The 27,428-nt window shown below is 39.1% G+C and overlaps 1 protein-coding gene across 4 annotated transcripts; it reads right to left on the bottom strand.

Moving 5' to 3' along the window:
• Nucleotides 1–26,699, bottom strand: LOC143899342 (lanC-like protein 2). Of its 4 annotated transcripts, XM_077409574.1 has the most exons (6): nt 21,424–21,580; nt 20,122–21,332; nt 2,495–2,677; nt 2,259–2,405; nt 205–307; nt 1–101 (listed from the first exon to the last, which is right to left on the bottom strand). In XM_077409574.1, the coding sequence occupies exons 2-6, from the start codon at nt 20,125–20,127 to the stop codon at nt 25–27; spliced, it is 516 nt and encodes a 171-aa protein (XP_077265700.1). In that variant the 5' UTR covers nt 20,128–21,332; nt 21,424–21,580; the 3' UTR covers nt 1–24. The 4 variants fall into 4 exon arrangements, with proteins under 4 accessions (XP_077265700.1, XP_077265697.1, XP_077265701.1 ...); XM_077409571.1 differs by lacking the exons at nt 20,122–21,332; nt 21,424–21,580 and adding an exon at nt 26,546–26,699; XM_077409575.1 differs by lacking the exons at nt 20,122–21,332; nt 21,424–21,580 and adding an exon at nt 6,952–7,037.
• Nucleotides 26,700–27,428: the final 729 nt, after the last annotated feature.

Genomic DNA, 27,428 nt, shown 5'->3' with positions numbered 1-27,428 from the left:
TCTTTTTAAATAATATATCTTTATTTAGATATCATATGTTGGAAATTTAGTTAAATGTGGTTGTTGTATATCTAATAAAAAATAAATAACACCAGCAAGACCTAAAAATACAAATAATAATATATAACGCATTGCATAAAACATTCCTGAGATAATATGATATATTTTCCAATATTATTTTTTCTAATTTAGTAATTGTTTTACCTTCAAACAAAGAAAAAGGTCTATCAGGAAGTCGATTTTGATGTGACCCATAATGAAAACACCATTCAGCAAACTTACAAGCCCGATATAAATATTTGATATCCTAAAATGATTATAATAGCCAATATAATGAAACATTTGTATTCTATCATTTCTATTTTGGATTCCTTGTATTTTGAAATAACTATTCTTTCTGTAACTAGAATTTATTTGTATTTTGCTACTACATATTTGACATATAACTATGTGATTATATACAGGATGTTAAAGAAAGCATTTAACATTTATATAGATAGTACACACAGTATTGAGTAAGTCTTTGTTAGTAAACATAGAGGTCAAATACTCAAGCATTTCAGAGATATAAACAATTTTGTATATTATTACCCTGATTAATTTACAAGGAAACATCCTAAATTCAAATTTCAAAATTTAGGTGAACTTTTTGTGGATATTTTTTGTGGATATATAGAGTGACTCAATACACGAATAATAGTATGCTTTATTCGTGCCTTATCGTCTTTTAAAGGTATAATTTTCAACCTAAAAGTCAAAATTACTAACGCTTTAAAAGTCATATTTGTGAAAAAGTGGAAGCGTTCTTTTAACTTTTAGGTTGAAAATCATACTTTTAAAGGGCAATAGGGCAAAAGCAAGCATACCGTTAGTCATTATTGAGTCACTTTACATACTCACAAAAGTTTATCTAAATCAAAAAGTTTAGGTTTGGCATGTTTCTTTATAAGTCAGATATGGTAGTAAAATATACAAAATTGTTTATATCTCTAAAAAGATTCGATCTATGTTTACTAAAAATTTTTTACTCAGTACTATCTACCATATAAATGCTGAATACTTTTTTTTAACATCCTGTATATATATCATGAGAAAGCAAATAAAAGGTAGAATCTGTAAAAATCTTTACACTATACATATGCTATTAGAATAAGAATGATAACCAAATAAAAATTCCAGAACAGAAGAGTAGTTCAATCACTTCTAAATCAAAGTTTTTATATTGATTTTTTACAGATAGTTACACAGATATTGATAGTTACAAGTCGATAATTTTAACAAGACGTTTCCAACTTGTCATAAATCATAAATAACATGGATACGAATACTTGAAGATTACGAATATCTTTAATACATATGAATTATGTGTTGCTAATAAGTACATTTGTTATTTTGAATAGAGTTAATTAAAGTCTCAAATATTCGTATATTCAATAAATTGTGATAATAATTAAAGGGCAATGAGAGTACAACGCGGTTGTTGTGGCGTAATTTTTAGATTACTATTGATTTATTCGTTCCGGACGTTTCGTCTTCACATTGAGCCATCTTCAACGGTATACAAACTAATAATATCTGTTTCTCACGTTCTCTATTGTGCCAAAGGTGAGTATTTTGAGACTGGAACATCAAAAAGCCAATAAATTAGAACTTTGGCTCTTTGACTTTGTAATTAGACTAACAATAAGAGATCGCTTCTGTAATATAATCTAAATATGTGATTGATTATGAATCAAATTTGGAGAATTCTTAGTCAACTCACCAAATAGTCTGGAGAACGCGAGTGTATAAACTACAGTCGAAAAATACATATATTGGTCACGCAATAAAAAATCAGATGAAAAGAGTTAAAATAAAATTAAAATCAAAGATAATCAAAAGTAAAATGATATCTAAACGGCTCACATACGATGTTTAAAGTCAAAGAGATTAAATAATACTGTCTCTGATTTGGCTTTTTGACTTCCCAGTCTTAAAGTACTCACCTTTGACACAACGGAGAACATTAGAAACAGATGCTATTAATTTTTATACCGTTGAAGATAGCTCAATGTATTAAACAAAACGTCAGGAACATTATACTATAAAATTTGAATAAATCAGTTGTAATCTGAAAATTACGCACCAACAATCGCGTTGTACTCTCATAGCCCTTTAATTACCACAATTCCTTGATTTAATATCCAAGTATTTTCTTTTTATTTGAATATGAACTTATTTGAATTTTCTATCTAAATAGCCAAGAAATAAAATCAAACCTTTGTTTGTTGGAATAAATGCATAAATGCATAACCATTGCCAGCAACACCATGACAAATACTATATCCTTTTTTTAATAATCCTCGTTCCCATATTACTTCTCCACACTGTATTGCAGTCTCTAGAAATGTTCCGTCTTCAAACACCTATTTATATCAGTATATAACAATGAATGGATGTTTTCTACTTGAATATTTTTACTAATTTAATAAATTCTATATAAAATTTATACAACCTTATAAGCCAAACAAAATAATGCTGACATCCCAGGTACTCCATGACACCATTGTACTAATTTGTCAGAAGAGTTACCCATTGAAGAAGGAAAATTCCCAGAAGAAAATTGTAATTTTCGAAGATAATATAAGGATGGTTTTATGTAATTATCAATCTGTACTTGCGTTAAATACTGTCGTGCCTAAAAAAAATATATATATATATACACACAAGTCGATTATTATGAGGACAAAATTTGATATAAAGTGATTACTTTGGGGACAAACGATTACTTTGAGACCCGTCCTCATTATTTTATACACAAATAGATTACTTTGAGGACTGTTCCCAAAGTAATCGTATATGAGAAAAGATTACTTTGGGGACTGTCCCCAAAGTAATCGTATATAAGAAAAGATTACTTTGGGGACTGTCCCCAATCATGTATAAGAAAGGATTTTGGAAACCTATCAATTAACAGGTTACCAAAGAAATCCTGTCTTATTTAGTTATATGTATACTATTATTTTAGGGACAGTGACTTTGTTAAGTATGATAACAAAACTACATATAATAATTTCCAATTTTACAAAACATTTGTTAAGGGGTTGGGAAACAGAAAAAACATATAATACGTGTTTGTGTATTTTACTATTTACTCAGGCATTTAACGGTTGAAAAAATATTCAATAATAAAAAAGTGTCTTATATACATAAATGCTTGGAAAAATCCTTTCTTTTGTAATTTTAAATCTTCTCGACACTTTTGCTCTCTCTCTCTCTCTCTCTCTCTCTCTCTCTCTCTCTCTCTCTCTCTTTTAACTTTATTATATTAGTTCAGCTACAAAGAGAAAACCTCAAGAAACACGATAGTGTGCGCGCTAAATGCAAACATCAGCGCATGAGTATGAAATCACGTCGTGTATCTTTACGCGTGCCGTCGAATTGAGCAGATACATATTTATCAGATCCAAATAATAACTGAATCGATCAACTTCTTAGTAGACTAAATCAATTGCTTTTGAGATCATATTGTTGTGCAAGAAAAGTGTCTATTCTTGATGATTTAAAGAGCACTTGTTAGTTTATACTTTGCTCTATTGGAATTATCTGATTTTATTAATGCTATAGTTATACATTTCTGTTATTTGAGACAATAAAGAGAGAAGAAACCGAAAGCTAAGGTCGTGACGTTCCACCAGATTCTTGTGCACTTTTCCGTCTTAATATACGGAAATATGTAATTGGTATGAACAAAATCGGGTTGTTCAATTACAACAGAATACGAACTAAAAATGTTTTTGAATTATATTTCTGTTATTTATGGTTGCAAAGATATGAGCGTTTTATGACATTTACTACGTTTACGCGAGCGTTACTTCTGTAGTAACTTACGATATATCACTCGTTTACGCAGAGTAAATTATCGCAAGTTACTACAAAATCCTGTTTACGCGAAGGAAAATCCCGTTTACGCGAAGGAATTATCGTAAGTTACTACAGAAGTAAGTAAAGCTCGCGTAAACGTAGTAATTGAAACGTTGCCTGGCGCCCGTTTCCTTATGTTTCCATGCGCTATATATTGTTATAATATACTGACATACGTAATTGGCATTAATAAAATCGAGCAATTTTAATACAACAAATTGCAATGTAAACAGTCTGTTTTAAATTATCTATATATCGTCACCGGTTGTCGAAATATTTGCAATAAACACTAAAAAAGATATTTTAGCTCCAAGAAACATAGTTTGACTTTGCGGCAGGTTATTTTTATCACCGGTTGTACGCACTCAGATTATTACGACGCCAAGTGCGGGAATGACGACGTACACGGCACCTTGCAAATATTTTAGTATTTTTACTGTCAGCTGATTTTTGATGATGTCGTTTCATAACAACCTCGCTAGACAGGATACATTGTTGATGAAATTGCGAAAACATAACTGTAATACGACTTTACGTGAACTATTTCGACATACATATTAATCATTTATGCCTTCCAATATTCAAAATAGCTGCTATATTTTCCACAATTTTTTTGTTAATAACTTTTTAACGAATAACGAGTGCGGGTTAAAACCTTCTAAAGGTCACTCAGGAGGGTGACCTTGACAACATACTAAAATATCAGTCATCCAAGGTGGTCCCCTCGATGTACACAATTACCAACATTACATATATACACGCATATACTTCTAATAAAATTTTTAGCTTACAAAATGACATAATACGTTTACGCGAGCGTTACTTCTGTGACTTACAATAATTCACTTATTTACGCGGAGTAAATTAACGTAAGCTACTACAAAATAAAGAGACACGGTAGTGTCTCGCGCCAAGTACACGCGGAGCGAGACCGACCGTGACTCTTTTACGCGACGCGACGGGTTGCGAGTACTCGAGATGTTGAGATCTCGATAACGAGTGAACGGATCAAGTTCTAACTAGGCTTGATCGATAGCTTGGGGTCCAATTAGGGGGGGGGGGGTTTCTCTCATAATATTCCGCTCCGTGCCCTACGAGCGGAGATATTGCGACGCAAAGTCCAAATGTGAAAATTTTTTATTAAGATACTTCTTCTACTTCTAACGCCGACGTTATATGATGACGTCATAATCAGAAACGTTACTTTCACTTTTTCGACGCTGGCGGCGCAGGTATCGCCAGTTTCGATATCGCGCGCGTATTTCGAAATTAGGTCAATAGACTTATCGGTCAGGAGAAAGATTTCTATTTAGGTAAATTAGGTATAGATATAAATAATATATATTGAGTCAACGGAAAAAAAGATTCTCTACGCTTGGCAGAAAATGCCGCTAGGGAATTTTTAAGTCGATTCTTATGAATTAAGCTTGAATTCGATGTCTAGGTATTCCAGGTTGCCGATGACGAGGTCCAGATAGTGCGCTTCATAGTTTTCGGTGTCCAAGTGTAATAACACGTTGAATTCGATGTCTACGTGTCCCAGGTTGCCGATGACGAGGTCCTCATAGTGCGCTCCGTAGTTTTCGGTGTCTACGTGTATTAATACCTTGAATTCGATGTCCACGTGTCCCAGGTTGCCGATGACGAGATCCAGATAGTGCGCTTCATAGTTTTCGATGTCCAGGTGTAATAATACGTTGAATGCGATGTCTACGTGTCCCAGGTTGCCGATGACGACGTCTAGATAATGCGCTTCGTTGTTTTCGGTGTCTAGGTGTATTAATACCTTGAATTCGATGTCTACGTGTCCCAGGTTGCCGATGACAACGTCCAGATAATGCGCTCCGTAGTTTTCGGTGTCTACGTGTATTAATACCTTGAAATTTATGTCTAAGTGTCCCAGGTTGCTGATGACGAGGTCCAGATAACGCGCTCTGTAGTTTTCGGTGTCTACGTGTTCCAGGTTGCCGATGACGAGGTCCACATAGTGCGCTTCATAGTTTTTTGTGTCTAGGTGTATTAATAACTTTAAATCTGAATGGGTGCGTTCAGCCGATACTCCGCTAGCCTAGCAATCGTGAGCAGTCGCTCGTTTTCGCTCGTTTCCTCTCCTTTTAATCCATTAGGTCAAAAAAGAGGAAACGAGCGAAAACGAGCGACTGCTCACGATTGCTAGGCTAGCGGAGTATCGGCTGAACGCACCCAATGTAGGACACGTAGATATCGAATTCGAGGTATTAATACATGTAGACACCGAAAACTACGAAGCGCACTATGTGGACCTCGTCATCGGCAACTTGGAACACGTCGCCATCGAATTCAAGGTATTAATACACCTGGACTCCGAAAACTATAGAGCGCACTATGTGGTCCTCGTCATCGGCAACCTGGGACACCTAAACATTGAATTCAAGCTTGATTCATAAGAATCGACTTAAAATTTCCCTAGCGGCAGAAATAAAATTATGTCATGACATAATAAAAATCGCTAAATTAAAATTATGTCTCGACATAATAAAAATTGGACGAAAATTATGTCTAGACATAATAAAAATTGGATGAATTAAAATTATGTTTGACGTAAAAATAATTATCAAAAATATCGATACCTGAAGATATCGGTACATATACAGTTGCAAACAACATTCAGTAATACACGCAAATAAAAATAAATAAAGAATTTTACAGTTAACGACTTATTAACATTAATCATGCTTTATTGCGATTGTTTTATGTTGAAATTGAAAAATATATACAAGGTGTACAACTAAAAGGGTTACAGATTATTATTTAAAAAAAACTAAGCAAAATATTAAATTGTTGTTTTCTTTAGAAATAATAGTCCGTAACATTTTTAGCTTCATACCTTGTATTATATACTGTTTATAAGATTATAAGATATATTGTTTATAAGATTAAGATGCGTAACACTACAAAAAGGCGTGATATCCGTGCAAAATTACCTTTTTAAAAAAAAGGTAAAAAAGAGCGCCAAGTACACGCATAGTTGTGTATATGTATTATGTTGTTACCCTGTTATGTTGTTACCTCGAAAAAAACAAAGTGGTAGTATTATACCTCCAAATAGCTTTATCCTGTACATACTGTTTATAAAATGCGTAATATACTACAAAAAGGCGTGATATCCGCACAAAATTACCTTTTTTAAAAAAAGGTAAAAAAAGGCGCCAAGTACACGTATAGTAGTGTATATGTTGTTACCTAAAAAAAAAGAAAGTGGTAGTATTATACCTCGAAAAAACCTAAGTAACAAGTGGTAGATCTTTATATCTCAAAAAATCTCGAAAAAATCTAAGCAGTAGTATCTTTATTTCCGAAAAATTATAACCCAAGTGATACACGTCACAAAATTATGTTACCTTATCAAAAAAAAGAGTCGCGCTTCAAGTGATCTATTACAATTACAAAAAAGAAATGATATCTCTTTAAATTAGAGCGCCAATTACAGAGAGAACATGTATATTGCCTCAAAAAATAATTGTTGCACTACTTTGAAAAATCTTTACATTGTGTCAATTAGAAAAGAATGTATGATAACAATTTTATAAGATTAAAAAATTTTATTTAAATTTAACAAAAGGGAATACAAGATATTTAAATACAAAGTTTACATGTGTATTTAAGCGCAGCGCAGCGCTCTTCAATTCGTTACTGCATCGTCAAAGAATTAGGTGCTCGCGTGTTTTTGGTCCCAAAATAATCCTGAGACATTGTACTTTAAGAAAATATCACGATTCGAATTTAGTTTTAGCTGTATAACGTTGAAATTAATTAATTTATCCATAGAGCGCGCGCGACGCGCTCTATAATTCGTTACAGAATCGTCAAAGAATTAGGTGCTCGCGTGATTATAGTCTTAAAATAATCCTGAGACATTGTACTTTAAGAAAATATCACAATTCGAATTTAGTGCTAGCTGCAAAACGTTGAAATCAATTAATTAAGGGTTGTTTTATAATAGCCGTAACCGTTTATTTAAGCCGTAATCTTTAAGAAATTGACCAATCACAGTCGATTATTCTTCTCACATTCGACTGTGATTAGTCAATTTTTTAAAGATTACGGCTTAAATCAACGGTTACGGCTATTATAAATCAACCCTAACTCATGAAGCGCGCGCGCCGCGCTCTATAATTCGTTACAGAATCGTCAAAGAATTAGGTGCTCGCGTGATAATAGTCTTAAAATAATCCTGAGACATTGTACTTTAAGAAAATATCACGATTCGAATTTAGTGCTAGCTGCAAAGGGTTGAAATCAATTAATTAACTCATGAAGCGCGCGCGCCGCGCTCTAAAGTTCGTTACAGAATCGTCAAAGAATTAGGTGCTCGCGTGATAATGGTCTTAAAATAATCCTGAGACATTGTACTTTAAGAAAGTACCACGATTTAAATTTAGTGCTAGCTGCAAAGGGTTGAAATCAATTAATTAACTCATGAAGCGCGCGCGCCGCGCTCTATAATTCGTTACAGAATCGTCAAAGAATTAGGTGCTCGCGTGATAATAGTCTTAAAATAATCCTGAGACATTGTACTTTAAGAAAGTAACACGACTCGAATTTAGTGCTACTTGTATAACGTTGAAATTAATTAGTTTATCCGCGAAACGCGCGCGGTATTGATTAATTAATTAATTTCAACACTAAGCTTCTAACACTAAATTCGAATCGTGATATTCTTTTAAAGTACACAATGTCTGAGAATTATTTTAATACTATAATCATGCGAGCAACTAATGAGTAGACGATCAGATGACGGAACTTAGTGCTCAGCGCCAACGGCTGGTCTAAGTTAATTATTGTAATTGTTTTACTGTTAGCAATGAACTCAGATTTGAGAAATATATGTTTTTGATCATTTTAGTAACGAATATATTCATGCAGCAATCTTTTTAAGTGTTAGTGTCGACCGCGACGATTCTGTGTTCAATATATAATGGTATATTTAAATAAATGTTATAATCTGTCAACATTTTATCGTTTTTTTAGAGCACTTAATTAGCACTAAATTATAGTGTACTTATCTTCTCTGTAGGACCATTTTCTGATATGGGGGGGGGGTCCAACTTTATGGCAAGCTGGACCCCCCCCCCCATTTTTTACGCGATTTCCTGCTAAACGGTTCGAGCACCAAAATTTGGACTAGGGCATTTAATTAGCACCTAAATAGCACTAAATTTTTGACTTAGTGCGAACTTGATTTGCGCTGGTGGGGGGTCCAGCTTAATAGAGGTTCTTACGAGTCCTTCGGCCACGACGCCGACGACAGCCGCGACAGCAACGACGACCCTGATGGCCGTCAGACGGCCCCCACGGTCACGATGCCGACGACAGCAACGGCTCCGACGGCGACTGAGCCGATCGTATTGAACGTAAGTAAAAAAATGGAATAATTTTTTATTAACAATGTTAACACTTCGATGTCGCACATATCACACGTGACGCATACGTGATAGCGTTCGACAAAGTGTTAATAATGAAATTTATTCATGTACATATGTATACGAAAATATGTCAATGTACTCAAAACAAAACATTTACTTTTTATTACAGCCTGAAACGTTGGGCTCCATAGTGCGGGCTGTGTATACCGCGATGCGAGGGAGAGGCAGAGGCAGAGGCAGGGGCAGAGGAAGAGGACGAGGTAGAGGTAGAGGTAGAGGTAGAGAAAGAGGCAGAGGCAGAGGCAGAGGCGGAGCCGGAGCCGGAGAAGAAAAAAAATTCGGGCATAAACATATACTACTATCCTAAATAAAATTCTTTCAGATAATACATACTTTTTATACTTTTTATACTTTAATATAATAAACGTTTGGTAATTGATTCACTTTTAAATAAAATAACAATCAATATATATAATATATTTTATTTATGCGTAGCTGTTCCTCTGACCCCTAAAAATCCTTTCCTTCCTGAATTAATGACTACGTTTACACGGCTCGATTGTAAATAAAATAAAAGAAATATTTATAAACATGAAAATTAAAATTTGTTAACGTAATATATAGAAATCCCGATTTTTTTATTTCTTTTTTCATTGACTACATTTACACGGCTCGATTTACGCCAAAATTATAACATTGATGTTATAATCTGATGTTAAATGCCGTCTGAACGTTCTTTTATGACGAAGTTATTACATTGATGTGGTAACTTCGTCGTAAAAGAGTGTTTACACGGCATTTAACGTCAGTAGTTATAGTTATAACATCAATGTTATAAACGTTAGTCAATGAAAATAGTAATAAAAAACTCGGGATTTCTATATATTATGTTAACAAATTTTAATTTTTATGTTTATAAATATTTATTTCATTTTATTTACACAATTTTTGTATTTATAAATTACATATATATATACATACATACATACATACATATATACATATATTTTAATAAATATTTATAAATGTAACGTAGCCCATCGTCGATTTGCCAACTCGAGATTCGGCATTCGGCGAGACACCGTACGCGATACCCGAAATGCGTGGCATCGTGGCAACGTCGCATAGCCGGCGCGTGCCAAAGCGGCTACGTCAGAGCTCAAGAGAGAAGGAGACAGCCGAGGCAGCAGATCGTATGTCTGTCCTTCTCTCTTCGCTTCGCTCGAAGCTTTCCGAGCGCCGGGCCGGCCGAGCGCGGCCGCTGCGGCCAGCATTTCCCCTCCAGCTGACTAGTTCGGACACGAACCATTAGTACGGACGCAAACCATATGCAGTTACCGAGCGAAACGACGTAGTTGAGGCGCACTTTCTCAGGCGGCGCGTCGGAAAATGCAACACACGGAAAAGGCCGGGATGGCCTCTCTCAGGTTTCTCTCTGCTCATGATTACTTAAACGGCACGTAATGGATATCCGTACGCTAACTGTCGATGTCCATATGCTAACTGTAAAAGGCAACTTATAGCGTTCACCAAATTGGCAACATATGGTCAACCTGTATCAGTTGCCAATAGGTCAACGTAAAGTTACCGAATTGCTATACCAAAATGCTGTACAGAAATGGCTGTCATTCAACAGATGTCTTATAGATGTCCAAAAGATTAACGAAATGGCATCTAAACGGCACGAATAAATGATGTCTAAAAGATATCTTATTTATGGAATATATAGGACAGGGACAGGTGAACAATAAATGATAAAAGTTTATTGTTATCTGAAATCTGGATGTACACAATATAAAGTTAATTGTATTATCTAAAATTATGAGTACACAATTAACAATCAACTAGTATATATTTTATAACATAAAGTTGATATAATTATAATTAATATAATATATTATATCAACTTTATATTATATTATAAAGTTGATTGTAACCTGTGTACTAAATAATTTTAGATAATACAATTAACTTTACATTGTGTACATCTATATTTCAGATAACAATAAACTTTTATCATATAGTATAATACAATTAATATAAATCCATATTTCACACTATTATATTTATACATATATACATATATTTGGAACTTTGATAAATATTACTTATTAAACATCCTTACATCTAAAAGCTTAATATTATTTCGCGTGATAAATTATCGTATCGCATTTTATTCAACTAATACTACGTTTACGCGAGCGTTACGCCGAGTGATGAGGTGGTGTTGTTTGCCTCAGTATACAGAAAGCCGAAGGGCTCTCTGCTCAGCGACTTCGTCGAATCACTTATGAATGTCTCTCATTTATATAGCAATATTATTATCGGAGGTGATCTTAACTGTAATCTTTTGACGAATGGTTTTGAGGCCATCTATTTGCGCGATCTCATGTCTAGCTTATCTTTAAGTATTGTTAGCTCCGATGCTACCTTTCATACCGCCACCTCGGACTCGTGTCTGGATGTTCTGGTAGTAGATGACTGCGACAAGGTTCTTGAGTTTGTAAAATCTCCGAGTCCATTTATAGCTGGACATGATTTACTTGAGTTGTCGTTTACACTTAATCGCAAGTTTGATCTTGAGCGATCCATATTACGACGCAATTTTAGAGGTATCGATACCTCGGCACTCCTTGAATATCTTAATGTTCGTAATGAGTTAAGTATTATTTCCAGTGAAACTGCTGTAGACGAGCTCTGTGACCGTTTATCGAGTACCTTGATTGGGGCGCTTGATGTCCTTGCTCCTGCTCGTATATCTATGATTAGAAGACCTCCTGCTTAATGGCTCTCTGATAAACTAAAATGCCGGCTCCGCTCTCGCAATCAAATATATAAGCAGGCCAGACGTTCTAATAGCCTACTCGGCTATGCTAGATACCGTCATTTTCGAAACTAGCTTAATCGTGACATCAAACGCGCCAAAAGTGAGTTTCACTTTGCCTATCTTAATAGCATTACTGATGCCGCTAAAATGTGGAGAGAACTTGCTCGTCTAGGACTTGTTAAGCTTTTTTCCGTCTCTCCTCTCCGTTTTTTCACTCCTGATCAACTAAACTCACATTATGTTTCTGTAGCTAATACTCCATCGCCTTGCTCTTATGCTGACTTCGTTTCAGCCATTGCCTCAGTCTTTTGTTCTTCTCAGCGACCGGAGTTCACATTCTCTACTATATCGTCAGATGCAGTACATAAACTTATCACTGACGGACCTCTCCACTCCTATGCGTCTGGTTGTGATGGTATTCCGCTTCATGTTTTGCGCATTTCCTGGCCTGCTATTTCTCAATTGCTCATTTTATTGCTTAATCGCTCACTCGAAACTTCCGTGTTTCCTTCTGCTTGGAAACGTGCGTTGATCCGACCTCTCTCGAATATTCGCACTCCACTATCTCCGTCAGATACGCGACCGATAGCTAACTTACCGGAGATGTCTAAAATCCTGGAACGAATAGTGGATTCACAAATTACAGACTATTTAAATGAATATAATATCCTGAATCCTAGACAGTCTGCGTATCGTTCCGGTTACAATACACAGTCTGCACTATTACGTGTTTGTGATGATATAAAAAAGGGAATTGATAACAAGCTTATTACACTCATGATTTTATTCGAATTCAGTAAGGCGTTTGATACTGTTCCTCATCTTTTGTTATTGATGAAACTTAAAGAAATTGGTTTTTCTGACGCGGTTCTTAATTGGATCTTTTCTTATCTTACTGGCCGCTCTCAGGCAGTAATAGATGATGAGGGTAATATTTCGGACTGGGTTCTCACATCGTGTGGTGTACCTCAGGATTCGGTTCTTGGCCCACTCTTATTTGCTCTCTATATTAATGACATTGGTAGTTTCCTGTCCGTTGCTCATCACATGCTTTTCGCGGATGACATTCAGGTTTATCTCCAATGTTTGAGGGCAGATATTCTACGTGGTCTTGAGTTGATTTCTATTGATGCGAATGCTGTTTTCAACTATGCCAACTCAAACAATCTTGAACTCAACCCTGCAAAATCTAAGGTACTCATATTTGGTAGTCCGTCCTATGTCAATGATATTGATCTCCACAGTTTACTACCTATTATTGTAAATCAGACGCCTTTACCCTTTGTCAATGAGGCCAGGAATCTGGGTGTAATATTTATGTCGAACTTATCCTGGAGAAAGCATGTTTTATATGTCTCTCAAAAAGTTCACTATGCTTTGTATAAACTTAAATTTAACAAAAATTCTCTTTCTACCAGATTAAGAATCAGACTCGTTTTGGCTTTAATCATTCCGCATATTGACTACTGCTGCCTAGTCTATCATGGTCTGAGCGGAGAGCTGAACGCCATATTACAGAGACTTGTCAATTGTTGCATCCGCTTTATTTTCAATCTTAAACGCGACGAACACATTACTCCTTACAGGCGTCAGTTAAGGTGGCTTTCTGTTGAAAATAGAAGGCTATATTTTCTGGGCTGCCAAACGTTTCGTATATTGCATATGCGCTCTCCTTCTTATCTGCGTGAGGATTTCACCTTCCTTGATCCGTCTTTGAGGAGGTCGGTCCGCTCCTCTGTTGCATCGGAAATTTTTCATATTCCTTCCCATAGAACTACCTACAGAAACTTCTTTCATCTTTTTGCTGTCTATTTTTGGCATTCTCTTCCTGACAGTATTACCTCTGCTTCCTCAATCATTTCCTTTAAAAGACTTCTGAAAGCGTACTTGCTTGCACGTGAAGTTGGATGACTGGTCTCTGGATATGGCTTTCGTCGCTTGCTATTCGTGTCATAAGTTTATAAGTTATTTTGCGTTTAGTTCTTAGTTCCTATTCATACTGTACATATTTTGATTTTGAGTTGCGCGCTTTTATTATTAAGTTGCGTTAGTGTACATGTGCTTGAGAGAGCATGTATAATTTTGATATTTTGTATTATCCTGTATTATTCTGTATTATCCTGTATTATCCTGTATTGAGAGTCAGCAGCGAACTAATGAGGTAATTAATAGTAAGCTCAATCAGATTAATAGCTTATCCGAGACCGTATCCAATAACACTCAGCGAATTTCTTCCTTGGAACTCGAGAACGCGGCCCTTAAGAGGGAACTAGAAGTGCTAAAAGCGACTCGCTTGGATCGGCAAGATGACAGTGCCAGCGAGATTATCGTGTCTGGGTTGCCGGAACCGCTTTCTGTTGCTCTTTCTGCGGTAGCTCGTAACGTGCTGGTAGCGCTTGGTGCTCCGAATATTTCGCCTCATTTTTTAAATGTAAGAGTCGTCCGCAAGTCTCTCCCTGATTCTGCTTCTTCCCACTCAACTACTATTACTGCCAGTAATTCTCTTTTTATTACTGTGACTTCTAACTCCGTCCGCGACCTAATTATTTCGAAGAAGCGAGCTAAGGGCGTTCTCAGGCAAGGAGAGGTTTGTGGAAATGACTCCAGAAGTATTGTTTATATCAACGAACTACTCTCTAAGGATAGCTACAAACTGTTGCAGCAGACGAAGCGTATGGCTAAAGAACGGTTATATAAATATGTGTGGGTAAGGCACGGGCGGATTTGCGTGAAACAATCTGATAGCTCGCCTGTTATCAACATCGGTTCGAGTGCTGATCTGGCCCGCCTTGATTGACCGCATCAGATACATCCACCGAGGCGCTCTAGTCATAGCAAATCCGGATTTCGAGTTGCTCATTTCAATGCTAACTTTCTTCGTGGTCACATGGAGCTGGTCAGGCTCTACTTTGATTCAAATCCATATCATATTGTCTCGGTATCCAAAACGTGGCTTCACGAAGGTATTTCAGACGAGCTTGTGGCCCTAGATGGCTATTTTATGATCCGCCATGACCGGGTTGAGCGTATGGGAGGGGGCATAGCCTGTTACATTCATCGCTCACTTAAGGCTAAGCTGGTCGCGTCCTCTGCTGCAACTCATATCAATGCTCCGGAATTCCTTTTGATTGAAATTCGATTGCCATGCGATAAAGCAGTCTTATTTGCAACAATCTATAGGAGACCTAAGGGCTTCCTATTTCACGACTTTGCTCAAGCGCTTACTAATGTCTCCCATCTCTATAAAAATATCATTATAGGTGGCGACTTGAACTGTAATTTACTGGCAAATAGCTTTGAATCTTATTACCTGCGTGATCTTATGTCTAGTCTATCTATGTACATTGTTCAATCCGACGCCACGTATCATACGGCCACCACTGACTCATGGCTTGATGTCCTAGTGGTGGACGATTGCGAGAAAGTCCTAAGATTTTCTAAATCCGAGAGCCCGTTCATTGCGGGACATGATCTCATTGAGTTGTCACTCTCATTGGGCAGGAGAACAGTGGCGGCGCGTACAGTTGTAAGACGTTGCTATCGTGCTATTGATGTGGGTGAGTTCCTGGTTCATCTTCAGTCCCTAACTGAGAGTCCTGAGGTCACGGCTGGGGTTAATGCCACTTCTGACCAGTCGTCGTTATCTCAGGTTGATAGATTCTGTTCTGTGCTCTCTGAATTTGTACTTAATACACTTAATGTGTTTGCACTAGAGCGTGTTGTTGTTATCAAAAAGCCCCCTGTGCGGTGGCTTACTGACGATCTCAGGTCTAGAATACGCACTCAAAATCGGATTTACAAGCGCGCTAAGCGGTCAGGTAGCATACTTGGCTATTCTGTATACAGGCAATATCGTAATCAGCTATACATGGATATTAAACGTGCCAAAAGTGAGTTTCAATTTAACTCTCTTAAAACTATTACCGACCCTGCAAAATTGTGGAGAGAGTTGGCACGTCTGGGTCTTGTAAAGTCTTCTTTAGTATTTCCTCTACATTATTTCACACCTAATCAATTAAATGCACACTACGTCTCTGTTTCTGATGCTCATTCGCCTTGCTTATATGAGGACTTTATTTCTGCTATTGCTCGTGTCACTTCTCCATCCAAACGTCCTGAGTTTGCTTTCTCTACGATTACGCCTCTCACGATCTTTCAACTTATTTCTGCGAGACCACTTTATTCCTATGCGACAGGTGTGGATGGTATTCCTCTCTACATATTGCGGTTGGCGTGGCCTGCAATTTCGTCTTGTTTAACTGCTCTTTTTAATTACTCCTTAGAACAGTCATCCTTTCCGTCTCAGTGGAAGAGGGCGCTCATTCGCCCTCTCTCGAAGACTCGCATTCCTTCATCCCCATCTGACACGAGACCGATTGCAAACTTGCCTGAGTTGTCTAAAATACTTGAACGTATTGTTGCTTCACAGATTGCTGACTATTTAACTAAGCATAATCTTATCAATACGAGACAGTCAGCTTTTCGTCCGTATCATAACACTCAGTCTGCGCTTTTGCGTGTGTGTGACGATATAAAGAAAGCGATTGACTCTGGACTTGTTACAATCATGATCCTTTTCGATTTCAGCAAGGCGTTTGACACAGTACCACATCTCAGACTTCTGATCAAACTCAAAGAACTGGGTTTTTCTGACCCCACTCTTATCTGGCTTTACTCATACCTCACTGGTCGCTCTCAGGCTGTCGCTGCAATGACGATGAGGGTAACCATTTCTCTTAACTTTCTACTCTGTGTGGTGTTCCGCAGGGCTCTGTCCTCGGTCCACCTTTGTTCACTCTTTACGTTAATTATTGGTACAGTTTTGATATATTCCGACTACATGATATTTGCTGACGATGTTCAAATTTATCGTTCATGTGCTCCTTCCGATCTCCTCCACAACCTTAACTTAATCTCTAAAGATGCAAACACTATTTTCGATTATGCAAATGTCAATGGGTTGAAACTGAACCCTGCAAAATCCAAAGTCATTATTTTTGGCAGTGAAATAAATATCAACAATATTGATCTGAATGCATTACCACCTATTATTGTTAATCACACACCTTTGCCATATGTAAGTGAAGTGAGAAACCTTGGAGTCTGTTTCGAATCGAATCTCTCTTGGAATAAGCATGTCTCGCATGTCTCGCAGAGAATTCATCATGCGTTGTATAAATTAAAATTCAGCAAGAGTTCTCTTTCCACCGAACTTAGAATCAAACTGGTAACATCTCTGGTACTACCCCACTTGGACTACTGCTGCCTTGTCTATCATGGCTTGAGCAAGGAACTTAATCTGAAGTTACAGAGACTTGTAAACTGCTGTATCAGATTTATCTTTGATTTGCGGAAAGACGAGCATATAACGCAATATCGACGACGCCTAGGGTGGTTGTCCGTAGAAAATAAAAGATTGTATTTTCTTGGCTGTCTGATGTATCGTATCATCTACATGGGCTCGCCAGCATATCTGAGTGAACTTTTTACCCCACTTAGCCCTTCGCTCAGAAGATCGACTCGAATTGCAAATTCTTCTTCGCAAACCTTCCATATCCCAGCTTTCCGAACGGAAATATATAGAAATTCCTTTCAGATAGCGGCCATCTATTTTTGGCACTCTCTCCCGGACAATATTACATCAGCTACTACTATTGCAGCTTTTAAGAATCACCTCCGATCCTACCTGCTGTCATCCGAATTCTCAGACTAAGTTCTTTAGATATTTTAGCATGTAGTGTGTATAGAGTACTCGTAGTATTCCCTTCATCTAGTATTACCTGCATTCTGTTTCTTTAAACTTTTAGTTTCTTGTAGATTAAGTGCTTTTCTAATATTAAGTTGCGTTTAAGTTAAGTTGCGTGTCACTGTATCTTTCTTGTATATTACTTTATTTCGCTATCTTTGCCCTGTAGCTATGCTTGGGCATAAATATACTTATCAATCAATCAATCAATCTCTCTCTCTCTCTCTCTCTCTCTTTCTCTGGTGAGTAGCGCGCACGCCTGTTTCGTTGTTCCTGCTTTGAGCAAACATATCTCTGCCGCTAGCTGCCTTCGGGCATTTTCTGTTACAGTATCGAGCAGGTCTTTTGTTGCTTGTTAAAACTGATATTGCGTCTTTCTTTCCTTGCAACTACTGTTACGGATTTCGAGGTATTTCTTATCTAACCTCACTTCCGCCTCATTGCTTTGGATTGACGTGGACTTTTGCTGCGCATGCTCCTGCCTTCTTATCTGTATGCTGTCCTACTTTTCACGCTGGTTTACGCACGAGTTACCATCGGTAGGTTTCGGCACGTGTCACCGCTTGTTACCATCTGTGGCTTTTGCACGTATTCTATCTGCTACTGACTGGTCTGCCCAACTGCATCACTTTGGTTCTGATCTTGACTTCTTGGCGTATAACTCATGCAGTGCTACAAGTGTAAGAAGTCAATTGCAACAACATCTGTTGCATGCGAGTGCAGCAAACTGTTTCATCCCGGCTGTGTCAAGTCGTATTCCTTGTCCAGATACGCGGATCACTGCTGTAGAGCCTTGGCAGCGTTACAAGTCTTACCGCTCACGCCGCAGACTGACAGGTGTGCACGAGCATCTACTTTAGAGGATATGGCTTCTCCTTCTGACACGCAACCACAGTCTACTGAAGCGCTGTTGAGGTCTATATGATCAAGGATGGAGGAATCTGACAAAAAACTGGCTACCTTTATGGAGGATCTGCGATCTAAGAACGAGGAATCGAATAGTAAATTGGCGGCGTTTATGGAGGATCAGCGTAGTATAAATAATGAAATTAATAACAAACTGAGCAAACTGAACCTTATCGCGGAAACGGTTGCCCAAAACTCTCAGCGTATCACTAAGTTGGAGCAGGAGTGCTCGAATCAGGCGCGTGATATCCAGGCTTTAAAAACTGCTCAGGCGCGGGATATCCAGGCTCTAAAAACCGCTCAGCCAAATGAGCGTTCTGAAGTTGAGAACAAGTTAATTGTTTCCGGACTGCCTGCGACGTCGTTGATTGCCCCGACTGAGCTTATTGGCAAGGTATTCAATGTCCTGGATATACAGCATCTCTCCTGCCATATTCTTAATGTTAGACCTATGACACGTAAATCTCAACCTGAAGCGACTCCTGGCAGTTCTACGAGGACTAGTGAAAATTGCTCGCTAGTGGTCACCGTGGCGTCTGGTGCTGTCCGCGATGAAATTATTTCTAAAAAACGAGCCAGACGCGTGCTTAAGCAGTGAAGTATGTGAAAATGGCTCTGATCGCAGCATCTTTGTTAACGAGATGTTACCCAAAGCTACGTATGATTTATTACAGCACACAAAACGTGTTGCTAAAGAGAAAGCCTATAAACATGTTTGGGTCAAAGGAGGTCGTATATGCGTCAGATCCTCTGATGGCACCCCCGTAATCCATATCGAGTCGGATAAAGATCTTACTGACTTGGTTTGACTCGATCGAGCCGAGTACACAATGGCTTCAGTTACAAGGAATTGTTCAACCAGGAACTCTCAGTTTTGCGTGGCACAGCTTAATGCCAACTCCCTTCGCAGTCATATCGATCTTATTAGACTTCATTTTAACACATGCTCTCATCACATCATCTCAGTGTCTGAAACATGGCTTAACGCTGACATTTCTGACAACCTAGTGGCGTTAGACGGATACTTTTTGGTTCGTCATGATCGTGAGGGCAGGAGGGGTGGAGGAGTGGCCTGCTATGTTCACAACGCACTCAAAGCTAAGGTCATCGCTGTTTCTGCGAGGGTAGAAAACGCCCCTGAATACATCATTGTTGACATTCGCCTGCCTAACGACGAGGCAGTACTGTATGCATCTGTCTATAGAAGACCAAAGGGTCTACTTTTACACGACTTTGAGGAGGCGATCACGGGAGTTATGCACTTATACAAAAATGTTATTATAGGCGGCGATTTAAATTGTAACCTTCTTTCTAATAATTATGAGGCAGGATACCTGCATGAACTGATGTCAAGCATGTCAATGAGTATTGTACCCTCGGGTGCTACACATCACACGGCTACTTCTGACTCGTGGCTTGACGTCTTGGCGGTGGATGACAACGATAAAGTTCAGGCTTTTGTCAAATCTGAATGCCCGTTTATAGCTGGTCACGATCTTATCGAACTGACGCTTTCACTGAGGACGGGCATGGATCTTGAGCGCACCGTCTCAAGACGTAGCTATAGGAGCATTGATGGTGACCAGTTTCGGGATGATCTTCGTTCGATTGAAGGTAGCTCCGCGTTCCAGATGCGCATTCGGGCCGTTGCTGGTGACCAGACGGTGCCTGGAGTTGATGATCTCTGTGCGGTAGTGTCGCAGACCTTGATCGAAACACTGGATGTGCATGCTCCGATACGAGAGATTGTGATCAGAAGGCCCCCTGTTCGATGGCTCACTGAAGACCTGAAGACCCGGCTACGTGAACGAAACAGACTGTATAAACATGCGAAGCGATCCAATAGTATACTAGCCTACGCCACCTATAGACTTTTTCGTAATCGGTTAAATGCGGATATTAAGCGTGTGAAAAGTGAGTTTCAGTTCAACTCCTTAATAAAGATCACTGATTCAAGCAAGTTATGGAGGGAGTTAGCGCGTCTTGGATTGGTCAAATCCACTTTAGTTTCTTCTTTGCAAGTTTTTACGTCTGATCAGCTGAACGCGTATTTTGTTTCTGTATATGACGCTCAATCTCCGTGTACTTATGCAGATTTTGTCTTAGCCACTGCTCGGGTTGTCAGACCGTCCCATCGTCCGGAGTTTGACTTTTCCACGGTAACGCCTAATGATGTCCTTAAACTCCTTGCGGACGGACCCCTTCACTCCTATGCTTCGGGCTCGGATGGTATTCCAATGTTTGTTCTGCGGATTGCTTGGTCTGTTATGGGCCCATGGCTTGTGGAGTTATTTAATAGATCACTTGAGACCTCCGTGTTTTCGTCTCAATGGAAGCGTGCGTTGATCCGCCCTCTTTCTAAGGTCCGTATTCCATTGTCTCCGTCCGATACGAGACCTATAGCTAATCTGCCTGAGCTGTCGAAGATCCTCGAAAAGATCGTTGCCTTGCAGATTGTACACTATCTTAATGATCATAATCTCTTAAATTCCAGACAATCAGCATACCGACCTGGTTATAACACCCAGAGTGCTCTCTTGCGAGTCTGTAATGACATAAAGAAAGGTATAGACGAGGGGTTGATCACAATCATGGTATTATTTGACTTCAGCAAGGCCTTTGACATGGTCCCGCACCTTCGACTTCTCATAAAATTGAAAGCGTTGGGTTTTTCTGATGCAGTTCTGGCATGGCTCTTCTCGTATCTGACTGGAAGATCTCAGGCAGTTGTTGATGAGACTGGTAAATTTTCCGGCTGGCGGTTTACGTGGGGTGGTGTACCTCAGGGTTCCGTGTTGGGTCCTCATTTGTTCTCCCTTTACGTAAATGACATAGGTTGTGTCTTACGCTACTCGGAACATATGATATTTGCGGACGATATTCAGATTTACTACAGATGTCCTCCGGCTAACATTCGTTAGGGTATTGAGCTAATTACCAAATATGTTAATGCTATCTTCGATTATGCTCGCGAAAACGGTCTTAAACTTAATCCGTCTAAATCTAATGTCATGATATTTAGGAGTAATGCGCATGTCAGCAACGTCAGCCTCGATACTCTGCCGCCGGTCATTGTTAATGCTGTGCCTCTGCCTTTTGTGACTGAGGTGAGGAACTTGGGGGTGATCTTTTCACCTAACCTGTCGTAGAGGAAACATATTTCACTAGTTTCACGTAAAGCTCATAATGCGTTACATAAAATTAAGTTCAACAAAAACAGTCTTTCTACTGCATTAAGAGTAAAACTTGTTGTCACCTTGGTCTTGCCTCATATAGATTACTGCTGTTTAGTATATCATAGTCTAACTGGTGAACTCAACACTAAACTTCAGAGGCTGGTAAACTGTAGCATACGGTTCATCTTCAATCTCAGGCGTGACGAACATATTACTCCGTATAAGCGGAGACTGGGCTGGCTTAGTGTTGAGAACAGAAGGCTTTATTTCCTTGGATGCCTGATGTATCAAACCATTCACATGCGTTCTCCATCATATTTAAGCGATCTCTTTACCCAGCTGGATCCAGCGCTACGGAGATCTGAACGACATGCCACCTCTTCTCAAACATTTAATCTGCCTGCTTATAGAACTGTCACATATAGGAATTCTTTCCACATTTCATCCATATATTTCTGACAATCACTACCGTCTTGCATTACATCGGCATCTTCTCTGGGATTCTTCAAGAGCCTTCTGCGGTCTTTTTTACTGGCGTCTGAATATGAGTCAGGGTAGAGCTGAACGGCTTATTGTGTTGTGTACTGATGTAATTTTGATTGAGAGTATTGTGTAGTATTAAGTATTCTGTACATATTGACAATTATTTTCTATATACTAACGTTATACTATAATACATGCGTCAAATAAGCGTTGATTAGATTAGTTGCGTACCGATATAAACTTGATCGAGAGAGCATAATGTAGTATGAAGTATTCTGTACATATTGTTACGTATTGTTAAGTATTTTATATACATTATCGTCATGTTTATACATGCGTCAAATAGTGTTGATGAGATGAGTTCAAACAACTGATCATGAACATGCTGTCTCCTTTTAGTTTTGAACTCACATAATCTTCCGTCTTTTATGTTTAGCTATTGCTTATACTTTTGCTCAGAGTCTTTATGCTTACACTAAGTTATATGTATTACGGCTATGTTATGAATTTGCCCTATAGCTTATGCTTGGGCTTAATAAAGATCATCTCTCTCTCTCTCTCTCTCTCTCTCTCTCTCTCTCTCTCTCTCTCTCTCTCTCTCTCTCTCTCTCTCTCTCTCTCTCTCTCTCTCTCTCTCTTGGCTGCTCGGGTTGATCTCCGCGACATCTATACGGAACACTCTGATTGTGGATCGATACTACAGAACTCTACTTCTTTTAAGCCTAGTGATTAAACGATTGTATACAACACATGCAGGGTTGTGTCAAGACTTACGTTGGTACAAAGTCCGCTGGTGCTTGTTGCAAGACTCACTTTTGTTTATCATGCCTCTTACGGCTCTTACACTGACTACATCTAATATTGATGGCGCCTCTTTCTCTCGTTCACACTCGCCTAATACTACTGACGAGCTTTTGCGCGTGCTGATGGCGAAGCTTATGGAGTCAGAAGCTAGATTTTTAGCTCTTATTGAAAATCAACAGCGGACAAATGAAGGAATCACTGATAAGCTTGATTGTTTAACTCGAATTGCTGACACCGTTGCTCAAAACAGTCAGCGCATTACTAAATTAGAACAGGAAAATGCTAATTTAGTGCGAGAGCTCCAAGACTTAAAAGCCGCTCGGTCTACTCAGCAGATTTATGAAGGCAACGAGCTTATTATATCGGGACTGCCGGCGACATTGTCTGTTACTCCTTCTGAGCTTGCTCATAATGTGTTTAACGCTCTAGATGTCCCACATCTTTCTTGTCATATTCTTGATGTTAGAACTGTAGTTAAAAATTCTCCGCCAGCGGCAGTTCACGACCGACCCGTAACAACTGTACCTGCTCGCTCTTGTATAGTCACCTTAGCCTCGAGTGTTGTCCGCGACTTTATTATAGCAAAAAAAAGAGCCAAAAGACTGCTTAAGCAAAGTGATGTGTGCGCTAACAATTCTGATAAAAGTGTTCTTGTAAATGAGCTTCTCTCCAAAGACACTTACGAATTGTTGCAATTAACAAGGCGTGTTGCCAAAGAAAGGTCTTATAAGCATGTATGGTTACGACGCGGTTGAATACGTGTCAGGCATTCTGAAGGCAAACCTGTTATTTATGTCAACTCTAACTCTGACCTTGCAAGGCTTATTTGACTTATCTGACTGGTCCGACCTGCTCGTCCCTTGTTCTTTGATCGTTCGGCATAATCAACATGTAATTCTTCTCGGATACGTTTTGTTAAATTCAACGCTTATTCCTTTCGTGGACATATCGACTTGCTTGCATGTGAAATTGGATAACATTGTTTCTGGTATAGAGCTTCTAGTCCTTTCATTCCTTATTATTAGCTCGTAAATTGCACTACGCCTTAGTTCTTAGTTTATATGCACTATTTAGTTCTTTTCAGTAATACTTGCTCCTTATATTTTATTCTTTTTCACTGTACTCATTATTAGTTTAAGTTGCGTTAGTTCTTAGTTTTATAGTGTATATTATTGAGATTGCTGGTTGCTTGCCTTAAGAGAGAGAGCATGCATATCATGCTAGCTCCTGTCGCTATATTTCGCTTTTGTTTATATCACATTGTATCTTTGCATCTTGCAACTGCTATATATTATTGTAATTGCTGTGGTATTGTAACTGCTATAGTATTGTAATTGCGATATTATTGTAACTGCTATATTACTTTTTGCCCCTTAGCCATTGCTCGGGCATAATAAATCTATCAATCAATCAATCAATCAATCTCTCTCTCTCTCTCTCTCTCTCTCTCTCGGTGAGTACCGTGTGTTGCTGTGTTACCTTGCTCCGTGTTTGGCGAACTCCACCTCTGCCGTAAGCTGCCTTTGGGCTGTTTTTGTTACAGGACAGAGCAGGTCTATTGTTGCTTGTCAGGATAGATATTGCATCTTCCTTTCCTTGCAACTGCTGTCCTGGATATCTCGAGGTATAGTGTTGCTGCTTTTTCTAACCTCACTTTTACCTCATCGATCTGGATCGACGTGTCTCTTGCTGCGCATGCTCCTGCTTTTCTCAGTTCTGCACATTTCTATCCCTGCACCTGGATTCATGCATGAGTTACCATCTGCGAACATCAAGTCATTCTGTCTTTTACCATCCGAGTGCTTCTAATTATACTAATACCATCTCGACAATCTTGTATCATCTGTGGGCTCTTGAGAGTACTATTACCATCTGGATTGTAATACTGCATCTTTTTGGTTTGGCTCCTTACTTTCTCGTTGTACTATGCAGCGTGTTATACCTGAGTGCTACAGATGCAAGAAATCGATTGCGAATGCATTGGTTGAGTGTGAATGCAAAAAACAATTCCATCCTGGTTGCGTCAAGTCGTATTCTGTGACAAAATACGCGGACCATTGCTGCAAAGCTCTGGTGAAGCACTGTGACACACCGCTTACGCCGCAGGCCAAAAACAATTTTAATCTTGATATTATGACTACTCCTGTAAGTACCGGTGCTCAGGCACAGTCTCAATTACAGTCTCAGGGAGATATTAATTCACACGACCTTTTACTTCGAATATCTCAACAATTGACTGAGCAAATGAAGGTGTCAAATTCGAGATTTTCTACTTTTGTTGAGGAAACGAATGCGAGATTTAATGCTTTCGTCGAAGAGCAGCGGCACACGAATAACGAACTGAATGACAAGCTTGACAAACTAAACAGCATTGCGAGCGGTGTCGAGCGGAACAGTCAGCGGATTGTTGAGTTGGAGCAACAGTGTAGTGCTCTTGTGGATGAGATTCGTAATTTAAGGAGCAACTGTGCCGGCTCTCACTCTACCACACGGGCTCGGTCTGAGAATGAGTTAATTATCTCAGGTGTTCCTACCGCGATGTCTGTTACCCCCTTGGAGTGCGTTCAAAATGTATTTGCGATATTAGAAATCCCTGAGCTGTCGTGTCACGTTCTCAACGTTAGGGCCGTCGCTTGTAAGCCTCTGCCGCCGGTGGCTGGTGACCGATTGTTACCGACTTCTACCACGAGCTCTTATATTGTCACATTAGCTTCGGGCGCGGTACGTGACACTGTTATGTCCAAAAACGGGCACGGCGTGTGCTTACGCAAAAGGAGGTCTGTGGTGGCAACTCGGATCGGAACGTGCATGTCAATGAACTGCTCCCTAAGGACACGTATGAATTGTTGAAGCACACGAAGCGTGTTGCTAAGGACAAGTCCTATCAGTATGTTTGGGTGAGGGGAGGTCGCATCCATGTGAAGCACTCGGATGGTGAGCCTGCAATTAAGATCGATTCGGCTGCGGACATTGATAAGCTCGTCTGACGTGCCCGTTCCGATCACTCATCGCCTTCCGTCCTGCATCGCGGCTCTATTTCGCGGTCCACTCAGTTTCATGTAGCTCAGTTTAATGCAAACTCTCTGCGGGCACATATTGATTATATCAGACTGTATTTCTCCACTAGTTTTTATCACATTATTTCAGTTTCTGAAACGTGGCTCAATGAGAGCATCTCAGATGTGACAGTGGCCCTAACTGACTACTTTTTGATCCGTCATGACAGAGTAGGACGGATGGGTGGTGGAGTGGCATGCTATGTGCATAAATCGCTCAAGGTAAAGATTATAGCTACCTCTGATAATGCCTGTGATAATCTACCTGAATATCTTCTCATCGAAGTACGTCTGTTAGATGGAGAATCGGTTTTATTTGCGTCCATTTATAGAAGACCTAAAGGTCTCCTCTTGTGCAATTTCGTTGAGTCATTGAGCCGATTCTCTCATCTCTATAAAAATATTATTATTGGTGGCGATCTTAATTGTAATCTATTATTGACTAATTTTGAAGCGCGTTATTTGCGTGAACTCATGTCCAGCTTATCACTACATATTGTGAACTCTGAATCAACTTATCATACGGCAACCTCAGACTCATGGCTTGATGTGTTGGTGGTAGATGACCTAGAAAAAGTGTTATCATTTACTAAATCTCAGAGTCCTTTTATTGCTGGACATGATGTCATTGCACTGTCTATGTTGCTCAACTGTGATCCGATAGCTGAGCGTTCTATATCACGGCGAAATTACAGAGGCATTGACTGTTCGGTGTTCTCTGAACATCTTGGATCCATCGCTAGCTCTGTGCGGTCTGAAATTGATGAGGTGATTAATGACGCGAACGTTGACAGATTCTGTGAGGTGCTATCCGGTAACCTGCTAAGGGCACTGGATACATTTGCCCCGATTCGTGTATTCACAATCAGGAAGCCTCCAGTGCGGTGGCTCACCGATGATCTCAAGAACCGGATGCGTGTTTGCAATCAATTATATAAGCAGGCAAAACGTTCTGGCAGTTTACTTGGCTACAACACCTATAGACTTTTTCGCAACCAACTGAATGCCGACATTAAACGTGCCAAAAGCGAATTTCAATTTGATTCTTTCAAAAACATTACTGATCCAGCAAAACTTTGGAGAGAGTTGGCTCGCCTTGGTCTTGTAAAATCAACCTTGGTT

Source organism: Temnothorax americanus, unplaced genomic scaffold, assembly GCF_048541705.1.
Source record: "Temnothorax americanus isolate GAGA-0224 unplaced genomic scaffold, ASM4854170v1 Scaffold262, whole genome shotgun sequence".
Taxonomy (NCBI): Eukaryota; Metazoa; Arthropoda; class Insecta; order Hymenoptera; family Formicidae; genus Temnothorax; species Temnothorax americanus.
The sequence above is the reverse complement of the archived record's forward strand: the minus strand, read 5'-3'. Positions and strand labels throughout refer to the sequence as shown.

Coding starts and splice junctions, on each gene's coding strand:
- LOC143899342 (XM_077409571.1), bottom strand. CDS start 26,632: ATGGACGCAAATAAAACCGATTCTCCATCTAACAGACGTACTTCGATG. Junction 2,678..26,545: donor TATCACAGGCATTATCAGAG/GTAGCTATAATC, acceptor TATTTTTTTTAG/GCACGACAGTATTTAACGCA. Junction 2,406..2,494: donor TATTTTGTTTGGCTTATAAG/GTTGTATAAATT, acceptor TGATATAAATAG/GTGTTTGAAGACGGAACATT.